Source organism: Pavona decussata, unplaced genomic scaffold (genome assembly GCF_977016875.1).
Source record: "Pavona decussata unplaced genomic scaffold, jaPavDecu1.1 SCAFFOLD_14, whole genome shotgun sequence".
NCBI classification, from domain to species: Eukaryota; Metazoa; Cnidaria; class Anthozoa; order Scleractinia; family Agariciidae; genus Pavona; species Pavona decussata.
This window is the reverse complement of record NW_028145437.1, coordinates 1,535,001-1,561,446: the sequence shown is the minus strand read 5'-3', so window position 1 is coordinate 1,561,446 and position 26,446 is coordinate 1,535,001. Positions and strand designations below refer to the sequence as shown.

Here is a 26,446-nt window from a genome sequence, read left to right as displayed (position 1 = left end):
GTGCATCTGCGGCAGTACCTAAAAGGAGGATATAACGGAAAGAATGTTAAGTCATCAACAACCGGTTTATTCTGCCAAGAATACCCATCTTTAAATCCAGTCAGCTCAAGTTGCCCCATTACCATAGACCTTTGGTACTTAATTTCACTGTTTATGTTGCTCAATGTTTCTTTACGAACCATGTATTTAATTGCAATTTATTCAATTGTTAAAAAAACAACATTACAACATTAAGCCTTACCAAGGATTTTTTCTCGGCACTTTTGTCAGCTGTAGACATGTCAGGTGGAAATACCTGTTACCTTGACACTGAAATGCATAAAAATAAGATCTGACATTATGGTTTATAATATGATACTCTCTTAAGGTGACATGTTTTGCTGAGCTGAAAGTTATGGCTTTTTTTTTTTTAATCGCAACTCAAGTGATGGAAATGTGTGATGTCAAAGACTAGTCCCAAACATTCTTAAATCTCATGATGAAGAGGTTTATTAAATTGCAAGTTCGGATAGTACTTACTGATAAACGAAAATGTAATAAAGGACCTGGGCCAGTAAATTACCTTTCTGTCCTCTCTTCGGGCTTTATTTTTACAAATAATCATCCCTTCTTCTTCTTTTTGTGTTTTTTCCTGTTGAAATGAAATTGAACTTTAATGGCATTGCATGAAGTATTACCGTATTTATTTGATAAAGCGCCCACCTCGAATAAGCACCCACCCTTCAGGAAGGAAAAGTTAATAAGCGCCCAGCCTCGAATAAGCGCCCACCCCCCACCCCTCAAAATACTGAAACACACAATAGGAGTACCAGAGAGTTTGCTGATTGTCCTAACTGACAACGAGAGACTTCCCGAAGACCGGGCTAGGTTTCTTGGTATTTTAAAGACACGTCCAACGAACAGGTAAAATTCTACTTTAGAACAACTACACGTTTTATTTTTATTTTTATTTTTATTTTTGGGTGCAAAATAGACTTGCTACTTGATGAAAATCATGAAAATTTAATAAGCGCCCACTCTCAAGGTCCAAAAATTTAATTTAGGCGCCTAGGGCGCTTAAACGAATAAATACAATAATTCTATTGGGTCACTCAAGAAGACTAATTCTTGTAGTTTAAGGCTGAAAAATTATCATTCTATAAAATGGGAATGATTTCTTTTTTATTACTTGAAATATCATTGGATAAGCATTTTGTTGAGATGCACAATGATTTCATAATTATGTGAATTTAATAGCCTGCCTTAAGAAATAAGATAAATGGAGTGTACCTCTTTGAATTGTCGTTTTCTAAATTTTATAAGCATGAAGTGATCACCGTGCAACACCACCATTGAAAGCAAATCTCACTTCCAATTGATGTGTGCTAGCAATTAAAATCCCTTTTCATTTAATGGGGAGGGTGTGTTCCAATAATATTAAACAATGATACATTAACATACCTTTTTGCACACACAGTATTTGTAAGACTGCTGTTTGTCTGTTAAAGGAGAAAGAAGAAAAAAATTCAAAGGAATTCTGACACATTTCATAGACAGATTTTTATTTACTATGGATACTGACAGTAAGGCACAGTATCAATGTACTCTAATTGTTGTACTTAAGGAGTAAACAAATCAAAATGCTATTCATAAATATTTGGCTATAAGTAAAAGAAAGGTTATTTCAAGTCGATTAATTGACAGAGTGCTACAATTGAGTGCTGAACATGATTCCTTTAGATTGAATTACTCCTGTTGGGAGTTTTCGACAGCTATGCTTTTTATCAGTGTATTTAAAAACCCAGTATAAAATTAGTTTGGAAATACATTTGAAACAATAGGTGCGGTTACACGGGGCACTTTTTAACGTGCGAAATTGGCCTTTTACCACTTGAAACTGCATTTAGCAGTGCAACCGATTCCCGAGGTAAATTTCCCGTGTTAAATATCCATGGATACGTCAAAAAGATCACACGAAGCGCCCATGACATTTAACGTGGTAAGTTGGAAGGGTGTTTTGATTCCCTAGCTAAAAGAGCCAATCAGGATGCTCCGTTTAACAGCAACACGTAACCCCAAAGTTTTTTTGCAGACTTCGTTCGCGCCGGAATAAATAACCGCGGCTTTGAGATTGTGGATATGGCAGAATTTCATGCAATGCTGTGAGCATCTTATGTATTTCAATTTATTTCTTTACCTGTTTACTAGACCGGCAATTTAAACAGAGGCTAAAACCAAAAATGTTTTTATTCTTGTTAGAAATTCGAATATGGATGGTGATTTGTACAATGGACTTCTCTTTAACCGGCGATACCGAACTAGAGAATCTAACTGAACTTCAAGCTACTAACTCTGGTCCGGCTTAGTAGTCTATCCTGGTTATCAGCATTTTCACCATAATGTATCGAAAAGTTACGATGAAAGTCCTGCTGCTCACAGTGAAAGTCCGTGGGGTTCGTAAGGTTCTGACTCCGGTAATGTAAACAAACGGTGGGAAGCAACTGAAGTCAAGATCCTTATTCCTGCATACAAAGACCACCATGAACATCAAGTATCGCATAAAAAACCAAGCGGAAAGTGGTCGACATAGCAAGAGAACGATAGATTTGAGGCACCTTAATTCTCTAGAATCAAACTCCCATGACTCAAGAAGTTGCGAATAACTTGCGTGACATTTGTCTTACCTTGGGAAATCTTTATTCGTGTGTAACCGCTGGAACCATGGGAAAATAAAACCCAAGGGTGATGTACCGCGGGAAAATTTACCACGGGAAATGCCATTTACCGTGGTGTGTGTAACCGCACCTAATGTGTATCACGCTTTTATGATGCAGTTTCAAAAAAAAAAATCATAGCTACAGCTAGTTTTTATTATAGGAACTCGTACAATACGTGATGTTTTGATCTTTTTGTGGGTAGCTTTTGTTGTTTTTGACTTCCTCTTGGTTCCAAACACCGTTGAGTGAAGACCTCCTTTACCAATTTCATCAAGCTCCACTACACAAATAAATAAAAACAATAGGGCGATCTTCACTGACCTCATTGCTTACATTTTGGCCTAACCACGTTGCAAATGAAAAAATATAATAAGCAATATGTACAAAAATTAATCCAGAGTTTTTAATAGTGTAATATTTCATTTAATTTTATGTGTGAAATTTTTAGTATTTAGGGTTTGCATCATAAAGGGAGTTAATAATTAAGATTTCTAAATCTGCATAGTTTCTGGATAGCAAAATTAAAGCACTAACAAGCTCTTACATTCTCTGTAAAAATTTGAGTTTTTCAAAAGCAAAAACGTATCTGACAGGTGTAGCTAATAATAATATTATAAGATGAAATAATTCACCTTCTTAACCAATTCCACTGTCATTGTGTCCTGGGGCTGGACTGAGGCTTGGTAACGGGGTTTGTGCAGTTTGCTGATCATGACTGGTTCCTGACTGTCCGGGAGTTGAACTGGGGCTTAGTGGAGAAAGCGGTGCAGTTTGATGATCATGACTGGCTGCTGACTGTCTGGGAGTTGAACTGAGGCTTGGTGGAGAAAGCAGTGCATTTTGATGGTCATGACTGGCTGCTGACTGTCCGGGAGTTGAACTGAGGCTTGGTGGAGGGAGCGGTGACGTTTGATGGTCATGACTGGCTGCTGACTGTCTGGGAGTTGAACTGAGGCTTGGTGGAGGGAGCGGTGACGTTTGATGGTCATGACTGGCTGCTGACTGTCTGGGAGTTGAACTGAGGCTTGGTGGAGGGAGCGGTGCAGTTTGATGGTCATGACTGGCTGCTGACTGTCTGGGAGTTGAACTGAGGCTTGGTAACGGGGTTTGTGCAGTTTGCTGATCATGACTGGTTCCTGACTGTTCCTGACTGGAGTTGAACTGAGGCTTGGTGGAGAAAGCGGTGCATTTTGATGGTCATGACTGGCTGCTGCCTGTCCGGGAGTTGAACTGAGGCTTGGTGTAGAAAGCGGTGCAGGCTGATGATCATGACTGGCTGCTGACTGTCTGGGAAGAGAACTGAGGCTTGGTGGAGAAAGCTGTTCGGGTTCATGTTCAGGGATGGTGATCTGTGCATCTGGTTCTTTGATATTAAATGCTGAAACAATTGACAGATTTAAATTACTGAAAAATCATTGATATGTTCAAATTAAAGGTTATGTCAAGAATTCCAATTTCCCATTTCCTAATTACCCAAAATATTTAAACCAACATAATTTTTGGCCAGTAAATCAAGGGTAAAGATGAAGTGTTTGTATTAGTAAGCAATTGCTCCACAAAGTATTCAAATTGTCGTAGTGACTTGCACTGACACTATTTCAGATATTTCCTTGCGGTCTTTTCTTGTATTTCAAGACCAGATGCTGAAATTCAGGCACTTTTGAGGATATTTTTTCTTCTCGCCAAAATAGTCATTTACGTTAGTCTTAAGTTTGCACCAAGCCATTCTTTTTTGGTGTTTTACTAGTAATACAGTATGATTAAGTCACCTTCCAAAGTAACTCCGCTGTCATCCAGTGCAACTATGGGTTCATCGCTGTCTAACCTTCCGGGTTGTTCTGCAGGGACAGGGCTACCTGCAGCTGGATGCTCAGTTTGCGTTGTAGATACCTGGGTACCGGGACCTTCGGTTTGGTTTTCTGGCACATGGTCGCTTGGAGGTTCAGTTTGCTCTGAATTAGTTTTCTCAGCTGTGTTCTCTTTTCCTTCTGTAATGCCGAATACTAAAAAAAATATATATATATATTTTACATATGACATGACTTTTGTAGAGCAGCCATGGAATTAATTAACAATTTCGTAACATAATTTTTATCTTTATCTAGATAATTTGTGGAAGAATCGGAGCAGAGTAGCCCATTAAAATATATATATATGTTGCATTTTTCCTATAAATTGGTGGTCTTTTCCTTAGTAATATCCTTTGGCTGTGACAAAAAAGTAAAACAATTGCATAAATATACCTTCGCTGAAAACTTTCCAGCTTTCTGGCCGAAATGCAGAACGCTTCACTAGCACACAGCTCCTTGACACTGCTTCAACACCACCACCCGCTCTTGTGATGGTGGTTCCATTTGGTAGCTTATTGAAGTATTGTTTCTTATCCCCCTTTTCCATCTCCAATAGAGAGGTGGTGTATTTCATGGTGGATTTTGTGTTCGGGGGGGTAGCTCTGCCAAAACGTTTTACAAGGGCAAGCAACCACTTCAATGAAATCGCTACTCCATTGTGGTGCTGGCTGCCAGTCAATTTCGTTTTGAATGAAACAGACGGATTTATACAAGTCAGCATCTGAAAAAATCAGAAATAAAAGGTATAGTCCTGTTTTCAATAAAAACCAGTTGCAATTAAGCAACAGCATAGCCATACAGTCAAACAATTAGTGTAATCTCACCTGTTGAATTGGTATGTTATAATCTGTGATACATTTGATTAGCAGATCGATGATTAGAGGTTCGTCAGATGGCAGACCACTAGTTTCAAAATGGGAGAGTTCCACCTGGTACTCCTTCACATTTGGGAAGACTTTCTTTTTAAAGAAAGTCATTGCAATTTCAAGGTCTAGGCCTTCAATTTCTGCCATTTCAATCACCTTAAAAAAGCACAGAAATAAAATTTGTTTAAATTACAGTTGCAAGTATTCTTTTAGCGGTTTGATTACTGGTCTCCGTCAATCATAATTGGCCACTAGCTAGGCTTGTGTATACTCTCAACCTAGACTTTGCCTTAGTCACGACTGCAAGCATTCCTTCTTTTGTCTGAAAACTCACAAAAATGAAGACATCTCAGAGAGTGATCACAACATCTGAGCTGCAAGTAGCAATAAGTTTTTTACATTCCTCAACTTGGATTTTCAAACAAAAAAGAGACTGCTAGCAATCTAACAGAAGTAACTGACATACAGTACTGTGCAAAAGTAATGAGAGCGAATTTCGACGAATTTCGTGTATTGTTCTTGCGAATTTTTGACGATATGTCGGCGAAATTTCGGGCGGTATTTCGCGTCGCTCAATGCGATATTTCGAAGAAAATGCGGCGAAATTATGCGAATTCTTTCGAAATTTCGAAATAACGAACTTTCCTTGCTTTCGAAATTTCGAAGAAATGAACTTTCGTTTCTTCGAATTTTCGAAGCAGCGAATTATAATTGCAGTACATAACTCGCGGGAACTAAACGCACTTTGTTTATTTATTAACACCACGACTGAAGAGCGTTTAAAAATAAGCTAGAGAGATTTAACCCGCACTTTGCTTCAGTAGAATAACTGCCCGTTTGTTTTTCAATAAGACTGAATCAAGGACTGAATCGTAATTACAACAAGCGGGATTGTAAACTTCATGATTACGCATGCAAATTTCCGGTTGAAATCTAACTCCGATTGAAGGTCGAGCTTGCAATGATTCGCTTCATAGACAAAAAGCGCTTTGATTTGCATACCAGAAGTTCAAAATGTTTAGACAAAAAAATTTTGATATTTGCATGATATGGCAGGTCTTTTATAAAATGAAAGATAATTATTGAAATTGCGTGCCGACAGATGCATTTGTTTACACAATATGCCCGTGAGAACTCCGGTGAGAGCAACTGCGTAGCGAAACTGTGAAGCTAATGTCTATGACACTGCGTGTTGTGCCAAAATTAATTCACGTCACGATACCATGATGCCTCCAGTCTCAAATAGAATTGTTTACGCAAACGGTTGATCGAAACGAAACGAAACGAAAGCCTTTCACTGTACAATGTACTCAGCTTAGCCTCGAAAATTCGCTGCACTCTTCGAAACTTCGAAAAACGCTTCGAAAAATTGAAGCATTCTTCGAAATTTCGAAACATTTCCTTCGAAATTTCGCGAATCTTCTCGAATTGTCGTCCGAATTTTCGCTGAAACATTCGCATACAATTTCGAAATTTCGAAAGTGTCAAGACAATAGCGCTTTCGAAAATTCGTCGAAAGTTCGGCGATATTTCGTTTCGTTAAAAAAATCGCTGATTTTCGTCGAAAAGTGGCGAAATACCTCGAAATTCGTCGAAATTCGCTCTCATTACTTTTGCACAGTACTGTAATATAATATTGCATTGCATTTATTATTTAGATTTGGTTTGTATGAATAGTCTATACTAATTTTATTAATAACTAAAAATTGTACATGTTTCAATTCAAATGTTTCTGTATGCAACTGTTATTTATTCACATGATACCCTGTCAGTTCAATAATCCTATGATGAAAAGATGAAAATTAAGTCATAAAAATATACTGATAAAAATTAAATTACATGTTCGGCTTCTTTTTTACTGCTCTGCTCAATTTTAGATTAAATCATCTACAATTATAATTTTTATTGTAGTATTCCCAATGTGATCATAATGATACAGATGATGTCAACAGTGATGCTGTCCTAACATAGTTTTCCCTCCTACATGAGAGATTTATTGCGCTTTGCAGATATCTTTAAGATTCCAAGTTATAGCAAGTGTTGACTGAGGGATCCGATTTTTTTTAGCTGTCTTTTTTTTTTGAAGTAATGTTTAAAAAACCAGCAGCAGTGTTTTATCGGGTTTAAAACCACAAGGGGTAGCCGAGTGGTATTAGAGTGATACAATCTTGTCAAATATTCTCTTCAGACTCCACTTGACTCTAGTGCTTACGATCAGGGGATTAAATATATTTCTTCAAAGGAACATACCTTGGGTCTTGGTTAAGGGCATCTAGCACCTCCCAATTTACCGTCAGAATGGGGCAAGTTCTGGGTGTGCTTTCAAAAAAGCATGTCCCATCCTTTCCTCGGTTGTAAAATGCCACTGCTATGTCCTCTATTTGTTTTGGGTTCTTTATGTCATCAAGAACAGGTGGCAGGGTTGTCCTGGCACAAAGGCGAGGAATAAATCTTTCCTTCACAGACGAAAAGAATGACGCCCTGCTACCAATCAGACTTAAAGCAGCCCTTGCCGATTTCGTTTTGCCTAGTCTGTTAACCCCACAGACCACTGGAATAGGACAGAATCCTAAAGTCTCCATTATGGCTTCATAGTGAAAGCCGATCATCATTCCAGCTGTAAAACAAAGAATTAAGACGTGAATGTCTTAAATCCAGCAATATTAGAGCAAAACTATCAACTATTTGAGAAAACACTCTTCACTCCTTTGTTTGTACATGCTAATTAACAAAGATCATGATTATGAAAAATAATAATAATAATAATAATTAATAATAATAATTAACAAAGATCATGATTATGAAAAATAATAATAATAATAATAATAATAATAATAATAATAATGTTCCCTTTAGTAAAAAATATGTTCTATTTACAAATAAGGCTAAAAAAAATTAAAATGTTCCAACCAAACTTTTTCGGCTGTTTGCCATCATCAGGGTTAAAACGGATGACCGTCCACACATGCATATATATCTTTAATTGCTTAGGCTTTTTACAGTTGTTCATAATATTATGCACCTATCAATGGTTTGCCCCAGGATTGGGGGAGGGCAGGCAACCCACCAGATGTGGACATCTAAAATGGTCTGCTGGATTGGAAATGTAAATGGAGACATGGGGAATTTCACATTCACTAGGTGTCCAGGTGTAGGGAAATTGACATTTGAAGACCAGAAATTTTCACATTTCCCTGGGGTAACCCACCCCCTCCCCCCCCCCCCCATCATAGGGCAAACCACTGAGAAAATTGATACAAACACCCAAGCATCAATTTGCACTGCAGTGCAAACTAAAAATTAATTAAGCTATGTAATACAAAGTTGAAATTCATACCTATTGTAAATATTCCTGCCATTGTATTGTCATGGACAGTTTTTACGAGCCCCTTGACAACTTCATGAAGTGAATGACCATACAACGGCAGTCTTATGTCAGGTGTCTGACCAGCTGCCTGCTCCTTCTTTATCCCACCTTCTTCCATACTGAATACCTCTTTCATCCACATAAAAGAGGAATCTTCAGGGGTAGTTATTGTGCCGTCTCCCTTTAACTGTAGGTTTTCCCCGAGAATCCATACATCACTATTCGGCTGTCGGCCGATACAAACTGCAGCCTTATAGGTATCCTTTGAATTGGCAATTCTGCACTTTCTAAAATTGAAACAGGATGAAAACTTTTAAAACTGTCGTACTTAGGGACCGATTGTTTATTATGTCTCAGGGAGGCGGTAGTTTTGGAGGAGGGATTCAATTTTAAAACAAGCCCCCTGTAATGTGGGGGATAAATTTTTCACTTATGAGAAAAGTGAGGGTGTCAAATTTTATACATACATACATACAGACAGACAGACATAAACTTTATTTTAGACAGAGCAAAAACATCAGTTACAAGGATATAAAACACAATGAGAAAACAGGAAACTGATTTACATGTTTGCCATATGGTATGGGAGCACGAGGGGGACATGAGGCAGTTTATGATTCTTTTAAAGTGGCTAGAGGAACTCGTTGCTCTGGCATTGCTGGTTTGCAACTGAAGTCACGGCAGCCATGTCGGAGGACAAGAACAAAGCGTTTTCCTCCACTGGGAACTGAACTGTTTTATCATGCAAATTCTGCGAGAATTTTTTAATTGTTTTGTCATCCAACATGGCCACCTTATCACGTGGTTGCAAGCCAAGAATTGTGGGGAAGGCTATTCCACAATAATTATTGTGCCCCATGCCACTGTAACAAAAACTTCATTTTAAAAAAATCAGTGCAGGTCTTAGGTAGAGCAAACTTATTTGCCTTGTCTCAAACATTAGTTTCGCTTTCCAAAAAAAGGAGAATTTCTAGTGACGAAACATGAAAGTGACCCAATCCCAGTTATCTTGGAGTAATCTATTTAGGAATCTCAATATTCTTTTTTGGATTTAAGAATCGAAACTTGGATTGTCCCAAAGAAACGCACTCTTAAGTTTTACATTGGGACTATGTCTATATTTAACCAGCTAGAAGTTGTACTTGTTGACTCACCTAAAGTAGTTTTTCATGAGCCATTTAAGAAAGGCTTTAAATTCTTGGCCTTCGAAGTCGCTGGTCAACACGCCTGAACCATATGTTAAGTTGAGATCTTCGAGAAATTTTCCAACACCACCAGTAAGTGCCCGTTGACTCCTAAAGTAGCACTGCCTGGAAAAAAGAAACGCATAGAGAGCAGATAAGACCGAAAGCACCGCCGTCTCATATTGTACATTTGTTCAAGTTGAACTTCTGACCCTTCGCGCGTAGACTGGCATGAATGCGTTTCGCGCCAAGATGCGATACTCCGAACACCGTCCGAAAACCCTTTCACGTATGACTATTTCTGGTAATAATCTTAATACTAATGGATACGTGGACAAATTTTATTAGGAAATCCTCTAAAGCACCAAAGAACGCAGAATTATTTGAAAACATCGTGTGCCAACAATAAGCTATTTTAAATGCTGTCACTCAATCGACTAAATTAATAAAAGTCATATATGCGGTTAAACTTCAATAGCGAGTGTCCGTAATAGTGGGGTGTCCGCCAGGCAAAAGTTGACTGTAATTGCAAGTGCTGGGGACTCTGTTAGAGTACTTAGCCTCTCTCTAGATCCGATAAGCATGAATTCGGTTTTAGTCATATTTAGAGTGAGTTTGTTTGGTCTCAGCCAATTGTGAACATTTTCTAAATCTTATTTGAATTGTCACCTGCGCATGTAAGGTGGGTGTTATCAGCGTACATAGTAGTGTCCCTAACATCCCCCCATGAGGAACACCACATCTGAAAGAAAAACTTCTAGACAGCGATCCGTTGGCGTGAGTTATCTTATAATAATAATAATAATAATGATGATGATGTCTTTTGACGGTGTGTAACGGGTTGTGACGCCTTGTGACAGTGTGTAACGGGTTGTGACGCCTTGTAACGAAGTGTGACGCCTTGTAACTGTGTGTAACGGGTTGTGACCCCTTGTAACGGTGTGTAACGGGTTGTGACCCCTTGTAACGGTGTGTAACGGGTTGTGACGCCTTGTGACAGTGTGTAACGGGTTGTGGCGCCTTGTAACGGGTTGTGACGCCTTGTGACGGTGTGTAACGGGTTGTGACGCCTTGTAACGGAGTGTAACGGGTTGTGACGCCTTGTGACGGAGTGTAACGGGTTGTGACGCCTTGTAACGGTGTGTAACGGGTTGTGACGCCTTGTAACGGAGTGTAACGGGTTGTGACGCCTTGTGACGGTGTGTAACGGGTTGTGACGCCTTGTGACGGTGTGTAACGGGTTGTGACAGTGTGTAACAGGTTGTGACGCCTTGTGACAGTGTGTAACGGGTTGTGACACCTTATGACGGAGTGTAACGGGTTGTGACGCCTTGTGACGGTGTGTAACGTCTCGTGACGGTGTGTAACTCCGTGTGACGAAGAGAAACGCCTTGAGGCGGTGTGTTACACCTTATGACGGCGTGTAGTCTCTCGTGATGACCCAAAGAGAGAGCAATGGTTAGCTTTGTCTCGTTGACACGTATTAACTTAATGTGTATTCATATCACTTAGTTACGTGTGACGGCACGTTACACGTAACAAGATTTTTCGACCGTGCGCATATCCCCTAAATGGGGCATGGTATACAATTACATGTCCTGCACTTCACGACTGGGCGGAGCACTTGCTGTGGTATCAAGACAGAAGGTTTGCACGGCATAAAGTATGGAAGTTTGTTGTTCACAACATGATCATGAGGAAGCGTGCACTGGAGCAGAGCAGGTACTTTGTTGATCAACAACTAGGTGACCCACACATAACTGTTGCAGATCTTCAAGAGCGACTAGCGAGGGGTGACACTTCAATCACCAACAGGCTCTTATATTTTGGTGCAAATCTACGCGGTACAGCTCAGTACTGGCATCAAAGACGCAGAGAACTTCGTGCCTTGGTTGAGTTCATGGTCAATGAAAAGCGCGGATTACCTTCATTTTTCATGACTGGAAGTTGTGCAGAGTTTTACTTTCCCCCACTAAGAAGACTATTGGAACAATACATTTTACAGACCACGGGGGAAGAGGTCGACCTTGCCGAAGATAGCAATGCCCGCTTCAAAGCTGTACAAGAAAATATGCATGTGGTGGTAAGCTACTTTGAACTACGTACCCAGTCATACCATGAAAAGGTACTGAAGCCAGTGTTTGGTGTATCTGATTATTGGTACCGCTAGACTTAGCCAGTGGGCTGATGAAAACTTTGCAATGACAGCATCACACCCAGCTGGCAGTGATGAAAAAGGACAGCCAAGAAAAGACCTTTGGCCACCACCTGAGGGTTCGGCTGTAGAAATATCACATGAAAGGGATCCCCTGGTGAAGATGCTACTGGAAATAGCTGCAACACAAAATGCAATACTGGAAGATCACTTGCTTCTTGGGAACCGAGTTGGGCTGCACAGTTGTTCTGATTACTGCTTGAGGACTCCTCGCCTCCCTGAGCCAGGAATGCAGCCAAGAGAACGTGTATGCAGGATGGAGTTTGGAAGCGAGTTTTCCCCAGGGAAGAAACTGCGGAACGACCCAGAAATTGTGGGAGATCACAACGGAGCTCCTCGCCTTGAAATGCCACGTGACCATCCACGTGTGGTTCAGCGTTCTCGCTATCAAATGCAGTTTTGGAGAGCAAATGGGGACGCAAGCTTGATTCTTTCCAATTCTCCCCCAGACAATCCTAGCACTGATGATATCATAGCAATAATCGATTATGTGTGTGGGTATGCTTGCAAGGATAGTGAACCCACTGGTGCAACTGCTGATCTTTTTAAGGACATGGTCAATGCTGTTGATGCAACTGATGCAGACCAAGTGACCGGCAAGTCAATGTGTGCTAAAATGCTGATCAAGACTGTGGGAAGACGAGATATCAGTGGACCTGAGGCATCATTTGAATTGAGTGGACTAGCACTTTGGCGATGTAGCCGTTCATTCACGTACTTGTCTATGTCAGGCTCAAGGCGACTTGAACGTGATGGTGAGACTGCAACTCGTAGCACCCCTTTGGATAAGTACCTTATACGACCACGTGAGGAGCACTCTTCTTGGTACCATTTTGCATCAAAAAATGGTAAGGTTCCTGTAGTAAGTGGTGGTGCAACACACGCAACATGGCCATTGAATGAGGACTACTGTAGAACAATGCTTCTGTTACACTGGGCAAACTGGTTTAACATCCAAGAAGTAAAGGGAGATGCTGAATCTTGGATTGAGAGGTTTACTGATTTTATTTCTAGTAATGAGTGCCCAGCATTCGTGAAGGCCCAGGTTGCAAAGGCACAGCCTTATGCAGAGTAACCACAAGAGCCGGTATTTGTAGAGGATGAGGATGATGATGCCGTAGAAGCCGAACAACAACCAGATTGGGTGGATGTCTATGCAGGGCAGAACCAGAGATATGAGGGTGTGGAGAAGGATTTGGAGAGGACTATGACTGGAACAACACCTGCATTGTTCTTCCTGAGGGCAAAGACCCCAAGAAATGGCTTGAAGAAATAATCAAAGAAGACGAAGAACGCAAAACGGAAACTGCAGGCCTTGAATTGCCACAGGTGTCTCCGTTCTCCCTAAATGAGAATCAGAGAGCCATAGTGAGTCTGGTGTTGCACACTCTCTACAACTTTGTTGAAAATCGACCAAATTACCATCCTTTGCGGCTTGTTGTATCCGGAACTGCTGGAACTGGAAAGTCATATGTTATCAAGTGCCTTCAGAGGTTAGCGCGGCAAGTGTTTGGAAAAAATGACGCAATAGAGGTGGTAACCCCAACAGGGAGTGCTGCCTATCTCGTTCAAGGCAGTACAGTTCACAGTTTCTTACGAATCCCAACAGGGGGAAGGTCTTGCAATGAGCTGACGGTACCTGCAGGTCCAGTGCTAGAGAGAATTCAGAAAACTGTGAGAATTTGAAAGTTCTGGTTGGGGACGAGCGGTCAATGTTTGGCCGCACCACAATGGGCTGGATGGAACATCATGCACGTTATGCAGTGAACAGAGGAGCCAATGTAGACAAGCTATGGGGGGTTTCCTGTAGTAGTACTTATGGGAGATGATGTTCAGCTACCTCCTGTATGTGACACTCCTGTCTACATTCAAGATTGTCGCAGTGCTCCATCTAACCATGGTCGCTTGGTATGGACAACATTTGATAGTGCTGTGGAGCTTACTGAGATTGTGAGGCAAACTGAATCTGAACAACAGCTGAGAGGTGTGTTGATGTCCTCTAGGACTTATAATACCACACGCCAGCAAATCCATTGGCTACAGCAGTTTCAGTGGCACAATCTCCGTTTAACACATGGTACAGAACTTCTGGGAAGGATTGATGAACAAGGTCTGTACGTGTTTCCAACACATCGTCTGGAATGGGAGCGCAACAAAACTAAGTTACTCGAGTGTAACAGAAAGCCAAACCACCCAGTAGCAAAGATCAAGGCAATTGACAATGGCAGGCATGCACAGAAGGCTGACAGTAGTAAGGCACGAGGGCTACTACCACTACTGTATCTTTGCCGTGACAGCAAAGTCATGCTGGTAGCCAACTTAAAGGCTTCATGGGGTTTGTACAATGGAGCAGTGGGCACAGTAGTGGACCTTCTTTACAAAGATGGTTGCAGACCAACAGATGATCCCACCCCTTTACCTGATGTAGTGTTTGTGCGTTTTTCCGGATACAAGGGTCCACCTTACCTCAACGAAGATCCCACTGTTGTGCCAATAGTTCCTGTAAGTCGGTCCACTGACTGTTCATGCCAATGCAAGCGTCTTCAAGTTCCATTGAGACTGGCATGGGGAACAACGATCCACAAGTGCCAAGGGATGACTGTGGGTGACGGAGAAGCATTCAGGGACGTTGTCATCCACCCTGGAAAGCACGACTTTGAAGCTAAGAACCAAGGAGCTTTATTTGTCGCACTGTCACGAGCAAAATCGGCAGGAGGAGAAGGTACAGATCCTGATTTTGCATTTCATGAAGATTTCCTGATAAATGATGACAGGTTCAAGCCTGTGAACACTGCAACAACCCGTGCTAGAGCAGTGGAAATGGAACGACTGCACGTATTAGCAAATGAGTGTAAGCAGAGGGAGGATTTAGCAACAGCATATTCAGAAGAAACTTTTCTTAGAATGGTAGAGTGGGCTCAGTCACAAGCTAATCATTGAGCCATTTCGTCGTCATCGTTGCCGCCGCCGTTGTCGTCGTTGTGCAATTCCAAACACAGAAGTGGTATTTACTGAAGACAGGCACAAGCTAATGCATTATTTTGTTTTGTAATATTTATTTCTGTTATTATTTGTATATCATATGTAACAACTACATACCACTCTTAAAAGTGTTGAGATGCAAGAATTCATAGCTAGGATTTTTAAAAGTACTCTAGGAAACAAAAAGGGTCAAGTTCTTTCATTGTGGTATGTATTGCTGTCGCTGTAACAAACAATATTTCTTGTATAGGTGGTTTTCAATTTCAACTGGTGTCTTTCAGCCCGGCAACAATGAGTGAAGTTGGTACCTTCATGATACCCCCGCCTTCATGAGCGGCTAATATGTGGCGAGGTCTGAAAAGAGATCTTTAAAAATGCTATGGGGGACCGGGAACCCAGTGTTATTATTATTAATAATGTAATTTCTTGTATTCAGTACCCTGTCGACAATCCATCCCCCGGGGGACTCTCATATGAAAGGAACGGAAATGCTAGTCCGAAGTTTTGTATTAAACCCCTAAAGAGGACCAATCTGGGCATGACTCTAACTTTTTTGACCCCCCCAAAAGATACCATTTAAAAACAAAGACAAATAAAAGATACAGTTTACTGTAACTTTTCGCATACAACCATAAACCAGTTTCACAGCTAAATATAATAGCATTTTACCAAGAACACCCTAAGTGAGACCAAAATCTAAAATTTACAACCCTAAGCGAGATGATGGACATCCCACCCCTTTCATTAGAGAGTATGAAAAAAAATATAAAATCTTTATTAGGGCTCCAAGAAGACTTTTCAGTACTAATTTACACAAATGAATTAGTAATTGTCTACAATAGGAAAAATACCTATCAATCCTAATTTACAAATGTATATGATATCAAATACTATCTAGAATAAAAAGTGCATTTAGTCCTTATTTGCAAATAATAATCATCATACAATGATATAATTAACTATTTGAAAAATATAATTGCAAAAGATAAATAAATCTTTCAATTTAGTCATAAACATTGATAGGTAATTACAATTAGTGATAGCAGTGGGCAAGGAGTTCCACATAGTAATAACTGATTGGTACAGAAAAGATCACTGCCCAGCAGCAGATTTGTATCCTGGAATATCTGATTTGTTCTTATTTCTAAGCATTTCAATAGTAGTAGCCCTAGTGACAAAGCAGGAACAGATATCAAGGTGCTAGTTCCTTGAGGACGGTGCCTGCTTATACGAAAGTATTTTTGTGCGGCTTATGACTGTGTGGGAAAAACAGATCTTAGCAATGCCTCTTGGAATCCAAAAATAAAATTGGGGCTAACCATGCATTTTTCAGAGATAATTAAGGAATAATATCTTTAAAAAGCGCCAAAATATAAAGCAATGTACAGTATGGTATTTTTTTCTTAAATTGAAGCTTAAAAATGGATGGTTACCCCTAATTTTGTTTTGAGATACAAAAAGCACTTCCTAAGTTCTGCTTTCTCCATATAGTTTTTAACCTTGCAAAATTATCCCTGTATTAGTATGCACTTCCCATAGGAAACAATAGTATCTGTCCTTACCACATTTAAACATGGGTACCCTCTCCCCAGGTACACTCCCTTTATAAAATTGTTGGTATTGTTGTCAATTAGATAATAATTATTAATACAGTGGAAGCTCCCTTTCTGACCACCTCTCATTAGCAACCACTTTTCCAAAATACCAATTGGAAAGTTTTCAAGTCAAATCACTATAGATGGAACCTCTCGTAGGCAAACAACCTCTTGTAAGCGACCACGTTTAGAGATGATTGTTTAAAATTTTCAATTGTTTTTAACCTCCCATAGGCGACCACTTGACACTCTCTACTGTATCTCTCACGGGCGGAAATTGAAAAATGTGTTGCTGTAACATATTGGCCAACATCATTACAGCGGATGTCATATTAAAATCTCACAGCTGCAGCTAAAGGAAGTGTTTCCCGAAATAGTTTAGCCAGGGTTCTCATTAGAAGGCGGGACCCGGGTACCACGACCAGGATGCACAAGAGTCAGTACCTGCCTACTTTTAAACTGAACATAAAGAAATTCACTTAAAGTGTAATTTTCTGCTCAGCTACTCTCCTATAGGTGCTCCCCTACCTCAAAACTTAATGAAACCCCTGGCTTAGCATTGAAACAATATTATTGATAACAACATACACATGCACTAGAGTGTACACTGAAATGAACTTTAATCAGGTCGAATCTCTGGTAGGAAAGAAAATCTCTTATCTTGTGAATAGCATGTATGTACATGCATGACAGGTGATGACTTTCTCAACCTTGTGTTACTCATGCCAACAGAAAAATTGTAGCAATAAAGGACGTCAACTGGGTTATGTAACAAAAAAAAAACGCGAAAGTTTTAGATGTTTTATGCTTGAAAATGTAACATTGCAAAAATGCCATTTCCTGTTTACTCCTAAATCAGGCAGTCTAAAGAAAAGTTGTCACTTTTGGTTTCGATAAGCACTAGCAAAAGGGTTAGGTCTCTGCAATAACCATGATTATGTAAATTATCCGAAATTTAGACCCCTACGGTCTGACCCCTGGTAAGCGACCACATATCTTTGGCATTATGGGTGGTTGCTTACGGGAGGTTCGACTGTATAATTGCATAATATTGCTTTCTTGCAGTTTGTGAAGAGTGCTAGTGTGATACATCGTACTAGTGGTGTGTATACTGAATTGCAAAAACACCTAAGAAGCATGAACCGTGAACAAGGAGACCCAACGGAATTGTGGGTAGTGAAACAATATCTCATGTCCATAATCAATAATTCGCCATTCTCATTCTTCGCAATAAAAAATACAGTGCTGAATTAGTTCTTCCGAATAATTTTTTAACAAATATTACTCAAGTTCATTGCATCTTTTGAACTTAGGCAAATAGTGAATTGTGTATCAAACAAATTTGCCCTTGTTGGCAAACTAAAACACTTTAAGCTTGGACAGTTTCCATCATTTACCACGTGTAACCAATTTTGGTCAACAACCGTCGCATGAGGAGAGAACACTATGCAAACTAGAAATATGTGACTCGCAAAACCTCGCGAAGCTGGGGCTGGGTGGAAAGCCCTCTTTACTCGTATTGTAGCATCGAATGAGGAGATTAAAAGGTTTCTGAACATAGCAACTATTTTGATGAGCATGGTCTTTTCGTAGTTCCACATGCTAGTTGCGGTTAAAAATCTATTTCTGATGCGATGAAATGTACAACGGGCGTGCACCGCTGTCGTGTTCGTTGAATTTATTTCCCACGGAAAATTATTTTACCAAGGCCACAAAACGTGTAATTTCTTCAATGCAATCTTTCACAAAAAAGATTTCTGGAAGAAAGGGAAAAGATTCTGGAGAGATAGTTCTGTATCCAGTGAATATTGATGAACATTGCAGTTGAAATTTGATCTGGCACGCAAACTTTCCCGATGTATGCACATTAGAGAGCTTTAGATCCAGGACGCGACGGCTTTTAGGACGCGGTGACCGAGCAAAAGACTAGAACGAGAACGCCGTTGTAAGCGCGGGAAAAATAAACTTTAGTTTTGCGACGCGAATCTAGTGGACGCGGTAATTCAATATTACAGGAATATTATTGTTTTGACGAAAGAAAATATGGCATAGTTCAAAAAAGCCCAAGAAATGTTGTTATTGTGCTTGGAAGAAGAAATGATTGACGACGACGAATTTGCTTTGCTGTACGAGGAATACACACCTCGGAATCCTCCATTTCCTTACTCGTCGTATGATAATTTTTCTTTTGTAAACAAAGATCCGGTGGAATGTAAAGCCGATTTTCGCGTGGAGAAAGGAGACCGTCCCTTACTTGTTGAAGCTTTGAGAGTTCCTCCTATTTTCAAATGCGTCAATGGAACTATCTGCTATGGAACTGAAGGCTTGTGCATAGTGCTGAAGAGGTTCGCATATCCGTGCCGATATTCAGATATGATTCCGATATTTGGACGATCGGTGCCAGAACTGAGCCTCATCAGCAATGAGGTTATCGACTGGATTTACAGCGAACACGGACACAGAATCACCTAGTGGAATCACGGCATTTTGAACCCAGCTTTACTGAATACGTACTCAAATGCAATCTATAACAAAGGAGCTGCTCTTGATAACTGCTTTGGATTCATAGATGGAACTGTGCGCCCCATTACTCGACCGATAGTGAACCAGAGAACTGTTTACAACGGGCACAAGCGAGTCCATGCGCTGAAATTTCAATCTGTCAGGCTAACGAATGGACTGATTGCCCATCTCTATGGTCCTGTAGGTAAATACTGTATTTCCTGTCTTTTGCACTCTCCCTCCATCAAGTCCCCCCCCCCCCCCTGAAAAAAAAACAAAACAACAACAACCACAATGCTCTTATCATTGATTTTGTCATACACTTCTCCTTTTATTAGTCCAAAATTTTCTATAACCCCTACTCCCTCCCCACTTTTGTGAGATCTAAAATTAATATCCCCCTTTCAGGGACCCAAATTTGATGTACCCTTTATGTTCCCTGTAATCTAAACCACACCCCTCCCTTCTGTGAGGCTCAACTAAAGGAAATATGGTCTTTGGAAAATGCAGAACACTCAAAATGATCAAAAGTTGATTTGCTCACATAACAAAACATTTTCCCTTACTTTTAATCTTACAGAGGGAAGAATGCATGATCCAAGGATGTTGGCAGTGTCTCAATTGTATGATGATCTGGAAGGTTTTGCTTTCAACCCTGCAGGAAGAGAGATGTGCTTATATGGGGACCCTGCATACCCACTCAGGGTTCACCTTCAGGCACCATTCCGAGTTGGCGTTTTAACCAGGCCAATGGAGATGTTTAATGAACCCATGAGTGCAGTTCGTGCATCTGTGGAATGGCTATTTGCAGACGTAATTACCTATTTCAAATTTTTGGATTTTAAGAAGAACTTGAAGATTGGTTTAAGTCAAGTGGGAAAAATTTACATAGTTTGTGCAATTTTACGAAATGCATTAACATGCCTTTATTCTAACACCACAGCTGATTTCTTTGGACTTGAACCACCAGCATTGAATGACTATTTCATTTAAAAGTCTCTGTATACTTAGGAATGTACCATTTTACTCTTGGGGGGGGGGGGGGGGTATCTAACCAGAAGTACATCTATTTTCTTTCACTTGCTGTCAATTGTTTATGTTGTTTCTGAGTCCTCCATCACTGAAAGTGGTCTTCAGGAGGATCCTCTAAAAGTAAGAATACATAAAATAAAACACTTAGAATAAACAAGAAGTACAGATGTACAAATTACAAAGAATTAAAAAGCTAGAAGTTCTAAAATAGAAATAAAAAGGAACTTTTTAGAGTATTTACCCAACCCTCACCTCCGAGAAATAAAATGGTCTTTCCCTGAACAAAGTAACGGGAATTAATGTTAAAAAAGGACAGTGTCCCTTTAACTAAATCAATTAATACATAAAATGGCATATAAAGAGTAACAATAGTGAAATTGACTGTTCATGAAACACAATTTACGAATAGGAACATCAACTGTCTCAAAAATCATCTCTGAGAAGCGAAAGTCAAAATTACTTATTAATTACTTTCTCCAATAAAGCCATCAGTACTTTCGTTTGCTCCTGTTGTTGCTGCATCATCAGCATTTGACTGTTCATCAACTGTTGTTGACTTTGTTGCTGACTTTGTTGGCTTTGTTGACATCATTCATTCATTCATTCATCATTCCTGACATCATTCATACTTTGTTTTTCACCATTGCTAGGCAACATTGCGGACACCTTAAACGAGATATACATACATACATACATACATACATATAAATATATTTTTCGCTTGAATTCGCGCGGCTTAGCTCCGCTCGGGCAGGCTCGGCCCGACAAATTTATTAACCTCGCTTCACGAGGAATAAATTGACTACACTTTGACTAATACCGATAAAGCAACTGGGTATCATCGTTTATGGTTTCTGCTTTTAAGGCGTTAACGTTTTTGCAATCGAGTGTACGCATTATAATAAAAACAAGCAAAGATTTCTGCACAAACCGAAAAACAATTCGTGCGGAGAATATCTTTGGGATTTTGTTTCTCGACCAAATTCCACACGAAACATTACGCTACATAAGGATAATGGTTAGTTTATCAGGTAAGTCAGGCATCCAATGTTTTTCAAGGGTAAATTTGTGTTACCTTGGTAGTATTCAAAATTCCGAAACGCTGGACTGTTGAGGATAACCTTCCATTCCAATAGTCACTGCACCGTAATTTGTTATTCTATTCTCTATCGCTAAGCTCAGCCGAATAGAAATCATTTCTAATGTAAGTGGAATGAGTAATGAACACAACAGTAGTAGAGGGAGCCGCCAGTAATTATCGTTTATTACAATAGTACAGTGCCAAGATACAAGCAAAGACAAAACACAGTCCATATAAAATATACAATTACAAAACAAAATATAAATGTTGAACAGTTCAATAACAAAAAGTACAACTCAGCGAAACATTTTCGAAGTAGGATATAGAAAAAATGTCTAGACAAGGCTAGAACTTTACTCTAAATGATAACTAGTGACAACTATATACGGAAAAAATTAGCCTCGAGAAAAACTGGTCGGCGTCAAGTGGTGTGATATGCGCAAGGAGTGGTTTATAAAGACGCATGAAACCCCTAATGGGAATAGAAACAATACAACCAAATTAACAACCAAAAGAAATACATTTCTATTCTCTATCGCTACGCTCAGCCGAATAGAAATCATTTCTAATGTAAGTGGAATGAGTAATGAACACAACAGTAGTGGAGGGAGCCACCAGTAATTATCAAGATAGACAAAGCGAATGGGAGGAAAAAAGTAAAAAGAAACAACAAAAATAAACTAGAGTCCAATGTTCAGAGTAACTAAGAGTTGATGTTGGATATCTTCCCTACAGTAAATATCCTTAGCATTCTCAGACTTCCAACGACCATGCTTCTTAATAACACGATCCGGTAAATCATTATTGGCAGCGGCAGTCGCACCCCCAATCCTAAGGGAATGGAGGCCATAAAGCCTCATATCTAAACCTAAAGCTTTAAACTTATTAATAAATAACTCCCTAGCCCTAGAATACGAGAGATTTGAACCATCTCGAAGGGCATAACGCCCATCCTTGCGTTTGTACAGGGAACGAAAAACAAATTGAGTAGAATTTAAACTGTCACCACTAAGCTTGGCATAACGAGACAACATTCCAAATGGGCAAGTAGGATTACCAGTTCTAGCAATTACTCTAGTAGCGCCAGACCCATATTGATCAGACTTGCTCCTTGGGATGAAAAGGGAAAAATAAGTATCACTGAAAACAACATCACACCATTTAATATTAGCAAGCTCATTAAAACGCAAAAACCAGCAAAGGCAACAAGGCAAATACAAACGTCGCGGATATCAAGCAAACGAGCATCTACACCCGCAAACTTCAAAACGAGAGCATGCAAATGCTCAGGACAAATAGGAAGTCTCTTCTTGGAAGAGACAGAGTTAGCAGCAAGACGCTTACAGCCTTCCAAAATAGCTTTAACAAAACCACTATTGCAAGGGTTGCGAACAGCACACGAACTATGAAAAAAATTAATGCTGTAAAAAGTAGAAACAATGGTAGAAGACGAATAACCGGAGTGGAGTAAACTAATGAGATAAAGCGCAAAATGATTATCCGAAGCAGGAAAATATTCCACTTCAGGAAACTTGGCAGCCCATGCCTTCCATTTTCGAAAATGCTTGTGATATCCTTTCACAGTCGATGGTGCCCTGCTGGCCGCGAGAAAAACAGGAACCAACACAGACAAAGGCTTCAAAGCTTGAATACCAGCCGCACCATCAGTAATGGAAACTTGTAAAGAAAAACAAAAGGAGAAAAAATCAAACGGCATAAAATAGAAAACAAAATAATAATCAGGAAATCACGAGAAAACAGTACCCGTGACAAAAACAACAAGGAAAGAAAATACCACCATTAGGCGGAATGTCCATAAACAAGCCAAAAGGCTATGAAGCATAACGCACGAGTAGGCGCTAAGAAGCGCAGCAAACAGACAAAACAAAATATGACAACAATGTATAAACATGACGCTATGAAGCGTGCAAAATATCTTGCAATGGAGCAAACTACGGCAATTACATATAACGCCATGAGGCGTAAGAAACCAAAAGTGCAATGCTATGAAAAGCGCCCAAAAGAAATATAACTGATGCTATGAAGCGTACAAAAAACTGAAATACCGCTATGAAGCTCACAGGCAAAAAACTAAATCAAAAAGAACAAGCAGACCCATCGAGATGAAGAGCCAAAACCGCAGATTTAAACCTCAGTGGGCAAAAGATTGTGTTGTGGCCCTCGTGAGCGGGAGCAAAAACAAAAGAAGGGTCGGGAAACACAAGGACTTGAATAACGGATGCCCTTAAACCACCCATGGGAAAAACTATTGGCCAAAAAACTGCAGAAGGCCAGCAAGGGATAATCATAACACCACGGGCCTTGCAAACCTCTAAATGAAAGATAGCGCAACTAATAAGATACACAGGTGGGACTATCCAATTATTGTCACCCGCCCAACTAACACTGAAAGCATCGACACCTTCAGTGCCTGGGCACCAAAATTTAGAATAGAACCTGGCGCACTTAGCCGAAACTGGGGTAGAAAACCTATCAACTGTAAATGGACCGAAAAGAGCAGAGAGATGCCCAAAAAAGACTTTAGAAACACTCCAATCATCATAATCAATAACCCTACTCATGGAGTCAGCATATACGTTAAGCGTCCTGGGAACCCATAAGAAATCGATCGTAACATTGTTAACAGCACAAAACTGGAAAATATCCAAAGCCTGACGCTGAAGCCTAAGGGACGTACTACCTTTGGTAGCTATAATAGAAGCATTTCTACTGTCAGTATACAATTTGACAACTTTACCCTGGATAAGCAGCTTGAATGACCTAAGCGCGTAACGAATGGCGAGTAACTCCCTTCCATTACTGTCAACAGACGATTCCATGGAGGAAAAAGCATTGTAAAACAAATCAAACTCCTCCTTGTCGACGAACAGGGCATGTCCCCCACAGGTAAAATCGCTGGCATCAGTACCAATAATACAAACAGGCTGAGTATACTCAAATAACTTTATTAGGACAGTTAACCAGCCAAAAAGCAATTTCGTCAACGTATTGTAAATAATGCTGAAAACGGCTCAAATCAAGGGGGGTATCCCACGCATCGCGAAGCGAAACTGCACTCTGCAAAAATCTAGACATAATAAGAGACACGTTACCCACACAAGGTGAAAGCGAAATAATTTTGCCGACAATGGAGCCAACAAAACGAGGAGTGACGTAGGGTAATTTACCCTTAAATGCACTCAAGGCAGCTAACAGGCGGTCGATACGAGGTTGGGGAATGGACAAAAAAGCACCATCAAGATCCCAAGAAATACCCAACCACTCCAAACAATGAACAGGAACCCAAATAGATTTCTCATGATTAGCCACCAAACCCGCTTTGTCTAAGTCAGAACGAACCGCGTCGGCGCAACGCTTGGCAGTCAAAAACTCCTTCTCGCAACCAGCCCCGTCGTCTAAATAAAGCACTAAGAAACGACAGGCTCCTCGTGACTGATTGTAGAAATCTGGAGGTTGTTGCTGCGATCTGAAGGACGGTGAAACCGAGAACTGCGGGCGCTGGAACTGCCCGCGGACACCGAAGGGCTGAGAATACGGCTGATATCGGCCTTGCAGGCGTTCAGCATTGCGTCTAACACGAGTACGATTCTTATCTCTCAGAGCCTCCCTCTCCGCTGCACGAATCTTTTTATCGTCTTCCAAATCGAGGGCGACGGCGTTGCTCTCGTAATGCTTAACCGTTAGCCAACCTCCTTCGGAAGAATCGGCGATCCTGATTTTCCTGTTCCTCTCCTTTAGCGAGCTAATGGCCTGGCTTATAATCTGCGATGCCTTCGGCGTATCCTTGTCTTGGACTGCAATGGCCGCGGTCTCAAGCAGCTCGACGATCTCGAAATGGAACTTATAATTCCTCTCGTTGCCGGGATAGGCAAACTTGAGTTTGCTTTCGGCTTTGAGCTGCTTGGAGACTAGCAGTGCACTTTCGGCTTCGTTTGAAGCTTTTTCAAATTTTGCCGAAAGTTCCTCGGTATGGCTTTTAAGTTGGTCCAGAAGAAACCCACGAAACTCGGTTAAATCAGCACGAGAAACTGTTTGGTCGAAAGGTTCTTCACCACCGGGCATAACAAACGAAAAACTAGCCCGTAAACAAAAACTTAAAACAACTTCGAGAAAAACTGGTCAGCGTCAAGTGGTGTGATATGCGCAAGGAGTGGTTTATAAAGGCGCATGAAACCCTTAATGGGAATAGAAACAATACAACCAAATTAACAACCAAAAGAAATACATAACTTCAGTACGTGTACCGACATTTGTACATTTCCCGTGGTTCAGTGGAGGGACTCAGTGACCAGGCCTTTTTGTCACACCTCCTCGCACACCCCCTTTCTTATCCAATGGCATTAAGGTGGCCGAACACAGTTTTTTAGTGTACAGGTGTTAGAAGAGGTTATTTGGAAACTGTGTATTTCTGGACGCCCAAAATTGGTATGGTGTAAGACTAAGAAGGAATGTATTTTCGTACGTCTTGTTGAGCTAAGTACCGTTTCCATGGCAACGCAGCGAGCTATTAAACGTCCATAAATAGGTTTCCTTTATTTTTAGAAAATGTGCTCATTAGATTTTTTCCATTTTTTGTATCCAGAAAAACTCACAAAACACTGACACAGTTGCACTATTTTCATGTAATTTTAACAGAGAGATCTGAAAATATTGATTTTGCATAGTTATGTTTTGTAAAAATACCCTCTGTTAGATTTAGGTTTCTCTTTGTAGGCGCATTATGCTTTTAGGGAACTATTTTCATGCCAAATTTCACAAATTTCTAATGAGCGGTTCCTTAGAAAACAGTTCATTTCCACGAAAACAACCAGTCGCAATTTTTTGCTCAAATGCGCATGCGTTGCTTTAATTGGGTTTCATGGCAAAGATGAAAAGCATGCAAAAGGTCTTGGTCAATGACTTTTTTGCTCGGAAAGAAAAGAAAAAGAGTCCAGAAACGAGAAACTTAGTTATTTAGGATCAAAACTTAACTTAATTATCCATTTCATGTGAAATTGAGGGATCACTTTATCGACCGTCGTATTTGCGTACCACAACCCTAGCGCGCGCTTAATA

At 40.3% G+C, this 26,446-nt stretch overlaps 1 protein-coding gene and 2 pseudogenes across 2 annotated transcripts; 2 read left to right on the top strand and 1 right to left on the bottom strand.

The window, feature by feature from the left end:
- Window positions 1-3,360: 3,360 nt before the first annotated feature.
- On the bottom strand, window positions 3,361-5,168 carry LOC146487675 (uncharacterized). Its single transcript, XM_085129995.1, has 3 exons — window positions 4,940-5,168; window positions 4,466-4,699; window positions 3,361-4,074 (listed from the first exon to the last, which is right to left on the bottom strand). The coding sequence occupies exons 1-3, from the start codon at window positions 5,118-5,120 to the stop codon at window positions 3,446-3,448; spliced, it is 1,044 nt and encodes a 347-aa protein (XP_084986121.1). The 5' UTR covers window positions 5,121-5,168; the 3' UTR covers window positions 3,361-3,445.
- Window positions 5,169-12,143: 6,975 nt separating this feature from the next.
- Window positions 12,144-15,118, top strand: LOC146487674 (ATP-dependent DNA helicase PIF1-like; annotated as a pseudogene). The gene is made up of 2 exons (XR_014868412.1): window positions 12,144-12,555; window positions 13,303-15,118. The product of XR_014868412.1 is annotated as an ATP-dependent DNA helicase PIF1-like (transcript).
- A 3,680-nt stretch (window positions 15,119-18,798) lies between these two features.
- Window positions 18,799-20,272, top strand: LOC146487673 (uncharacterized; annotated as a pseudogene).
- The last annotated feature ends 6,174 nt before the right edge of the window (window positions 20,273-26,446 follow it).

What these genes read in the sequence shown, in the direction of transcription:
- LOC146487675 (XM_085129995.1), bottom strand. Translation starts at nt 5,120, where the DNA reads ATGAAATACACCACCTCTCTATTGGAGATGGAAAAGGGGGATAAGAAA. An exon ending in CTGGAAAGTTTTCAGCGAAG is followed by an intron (nt 4,700 to 4,939) that starts GTATATTTATGC and finishes TATTTTTTTTAG; the next exon opens with TATTCGGCATTACAGAAGGA. An exon ending in CAGCGGAGTTACTTTGGAAG is followed by an intron (nt 4,075 to 4,465) that starts GTGACTTAATCA and finishes CAATTGTTTCAG; the next exon opens with CATTTAATATCAAAGAACCA.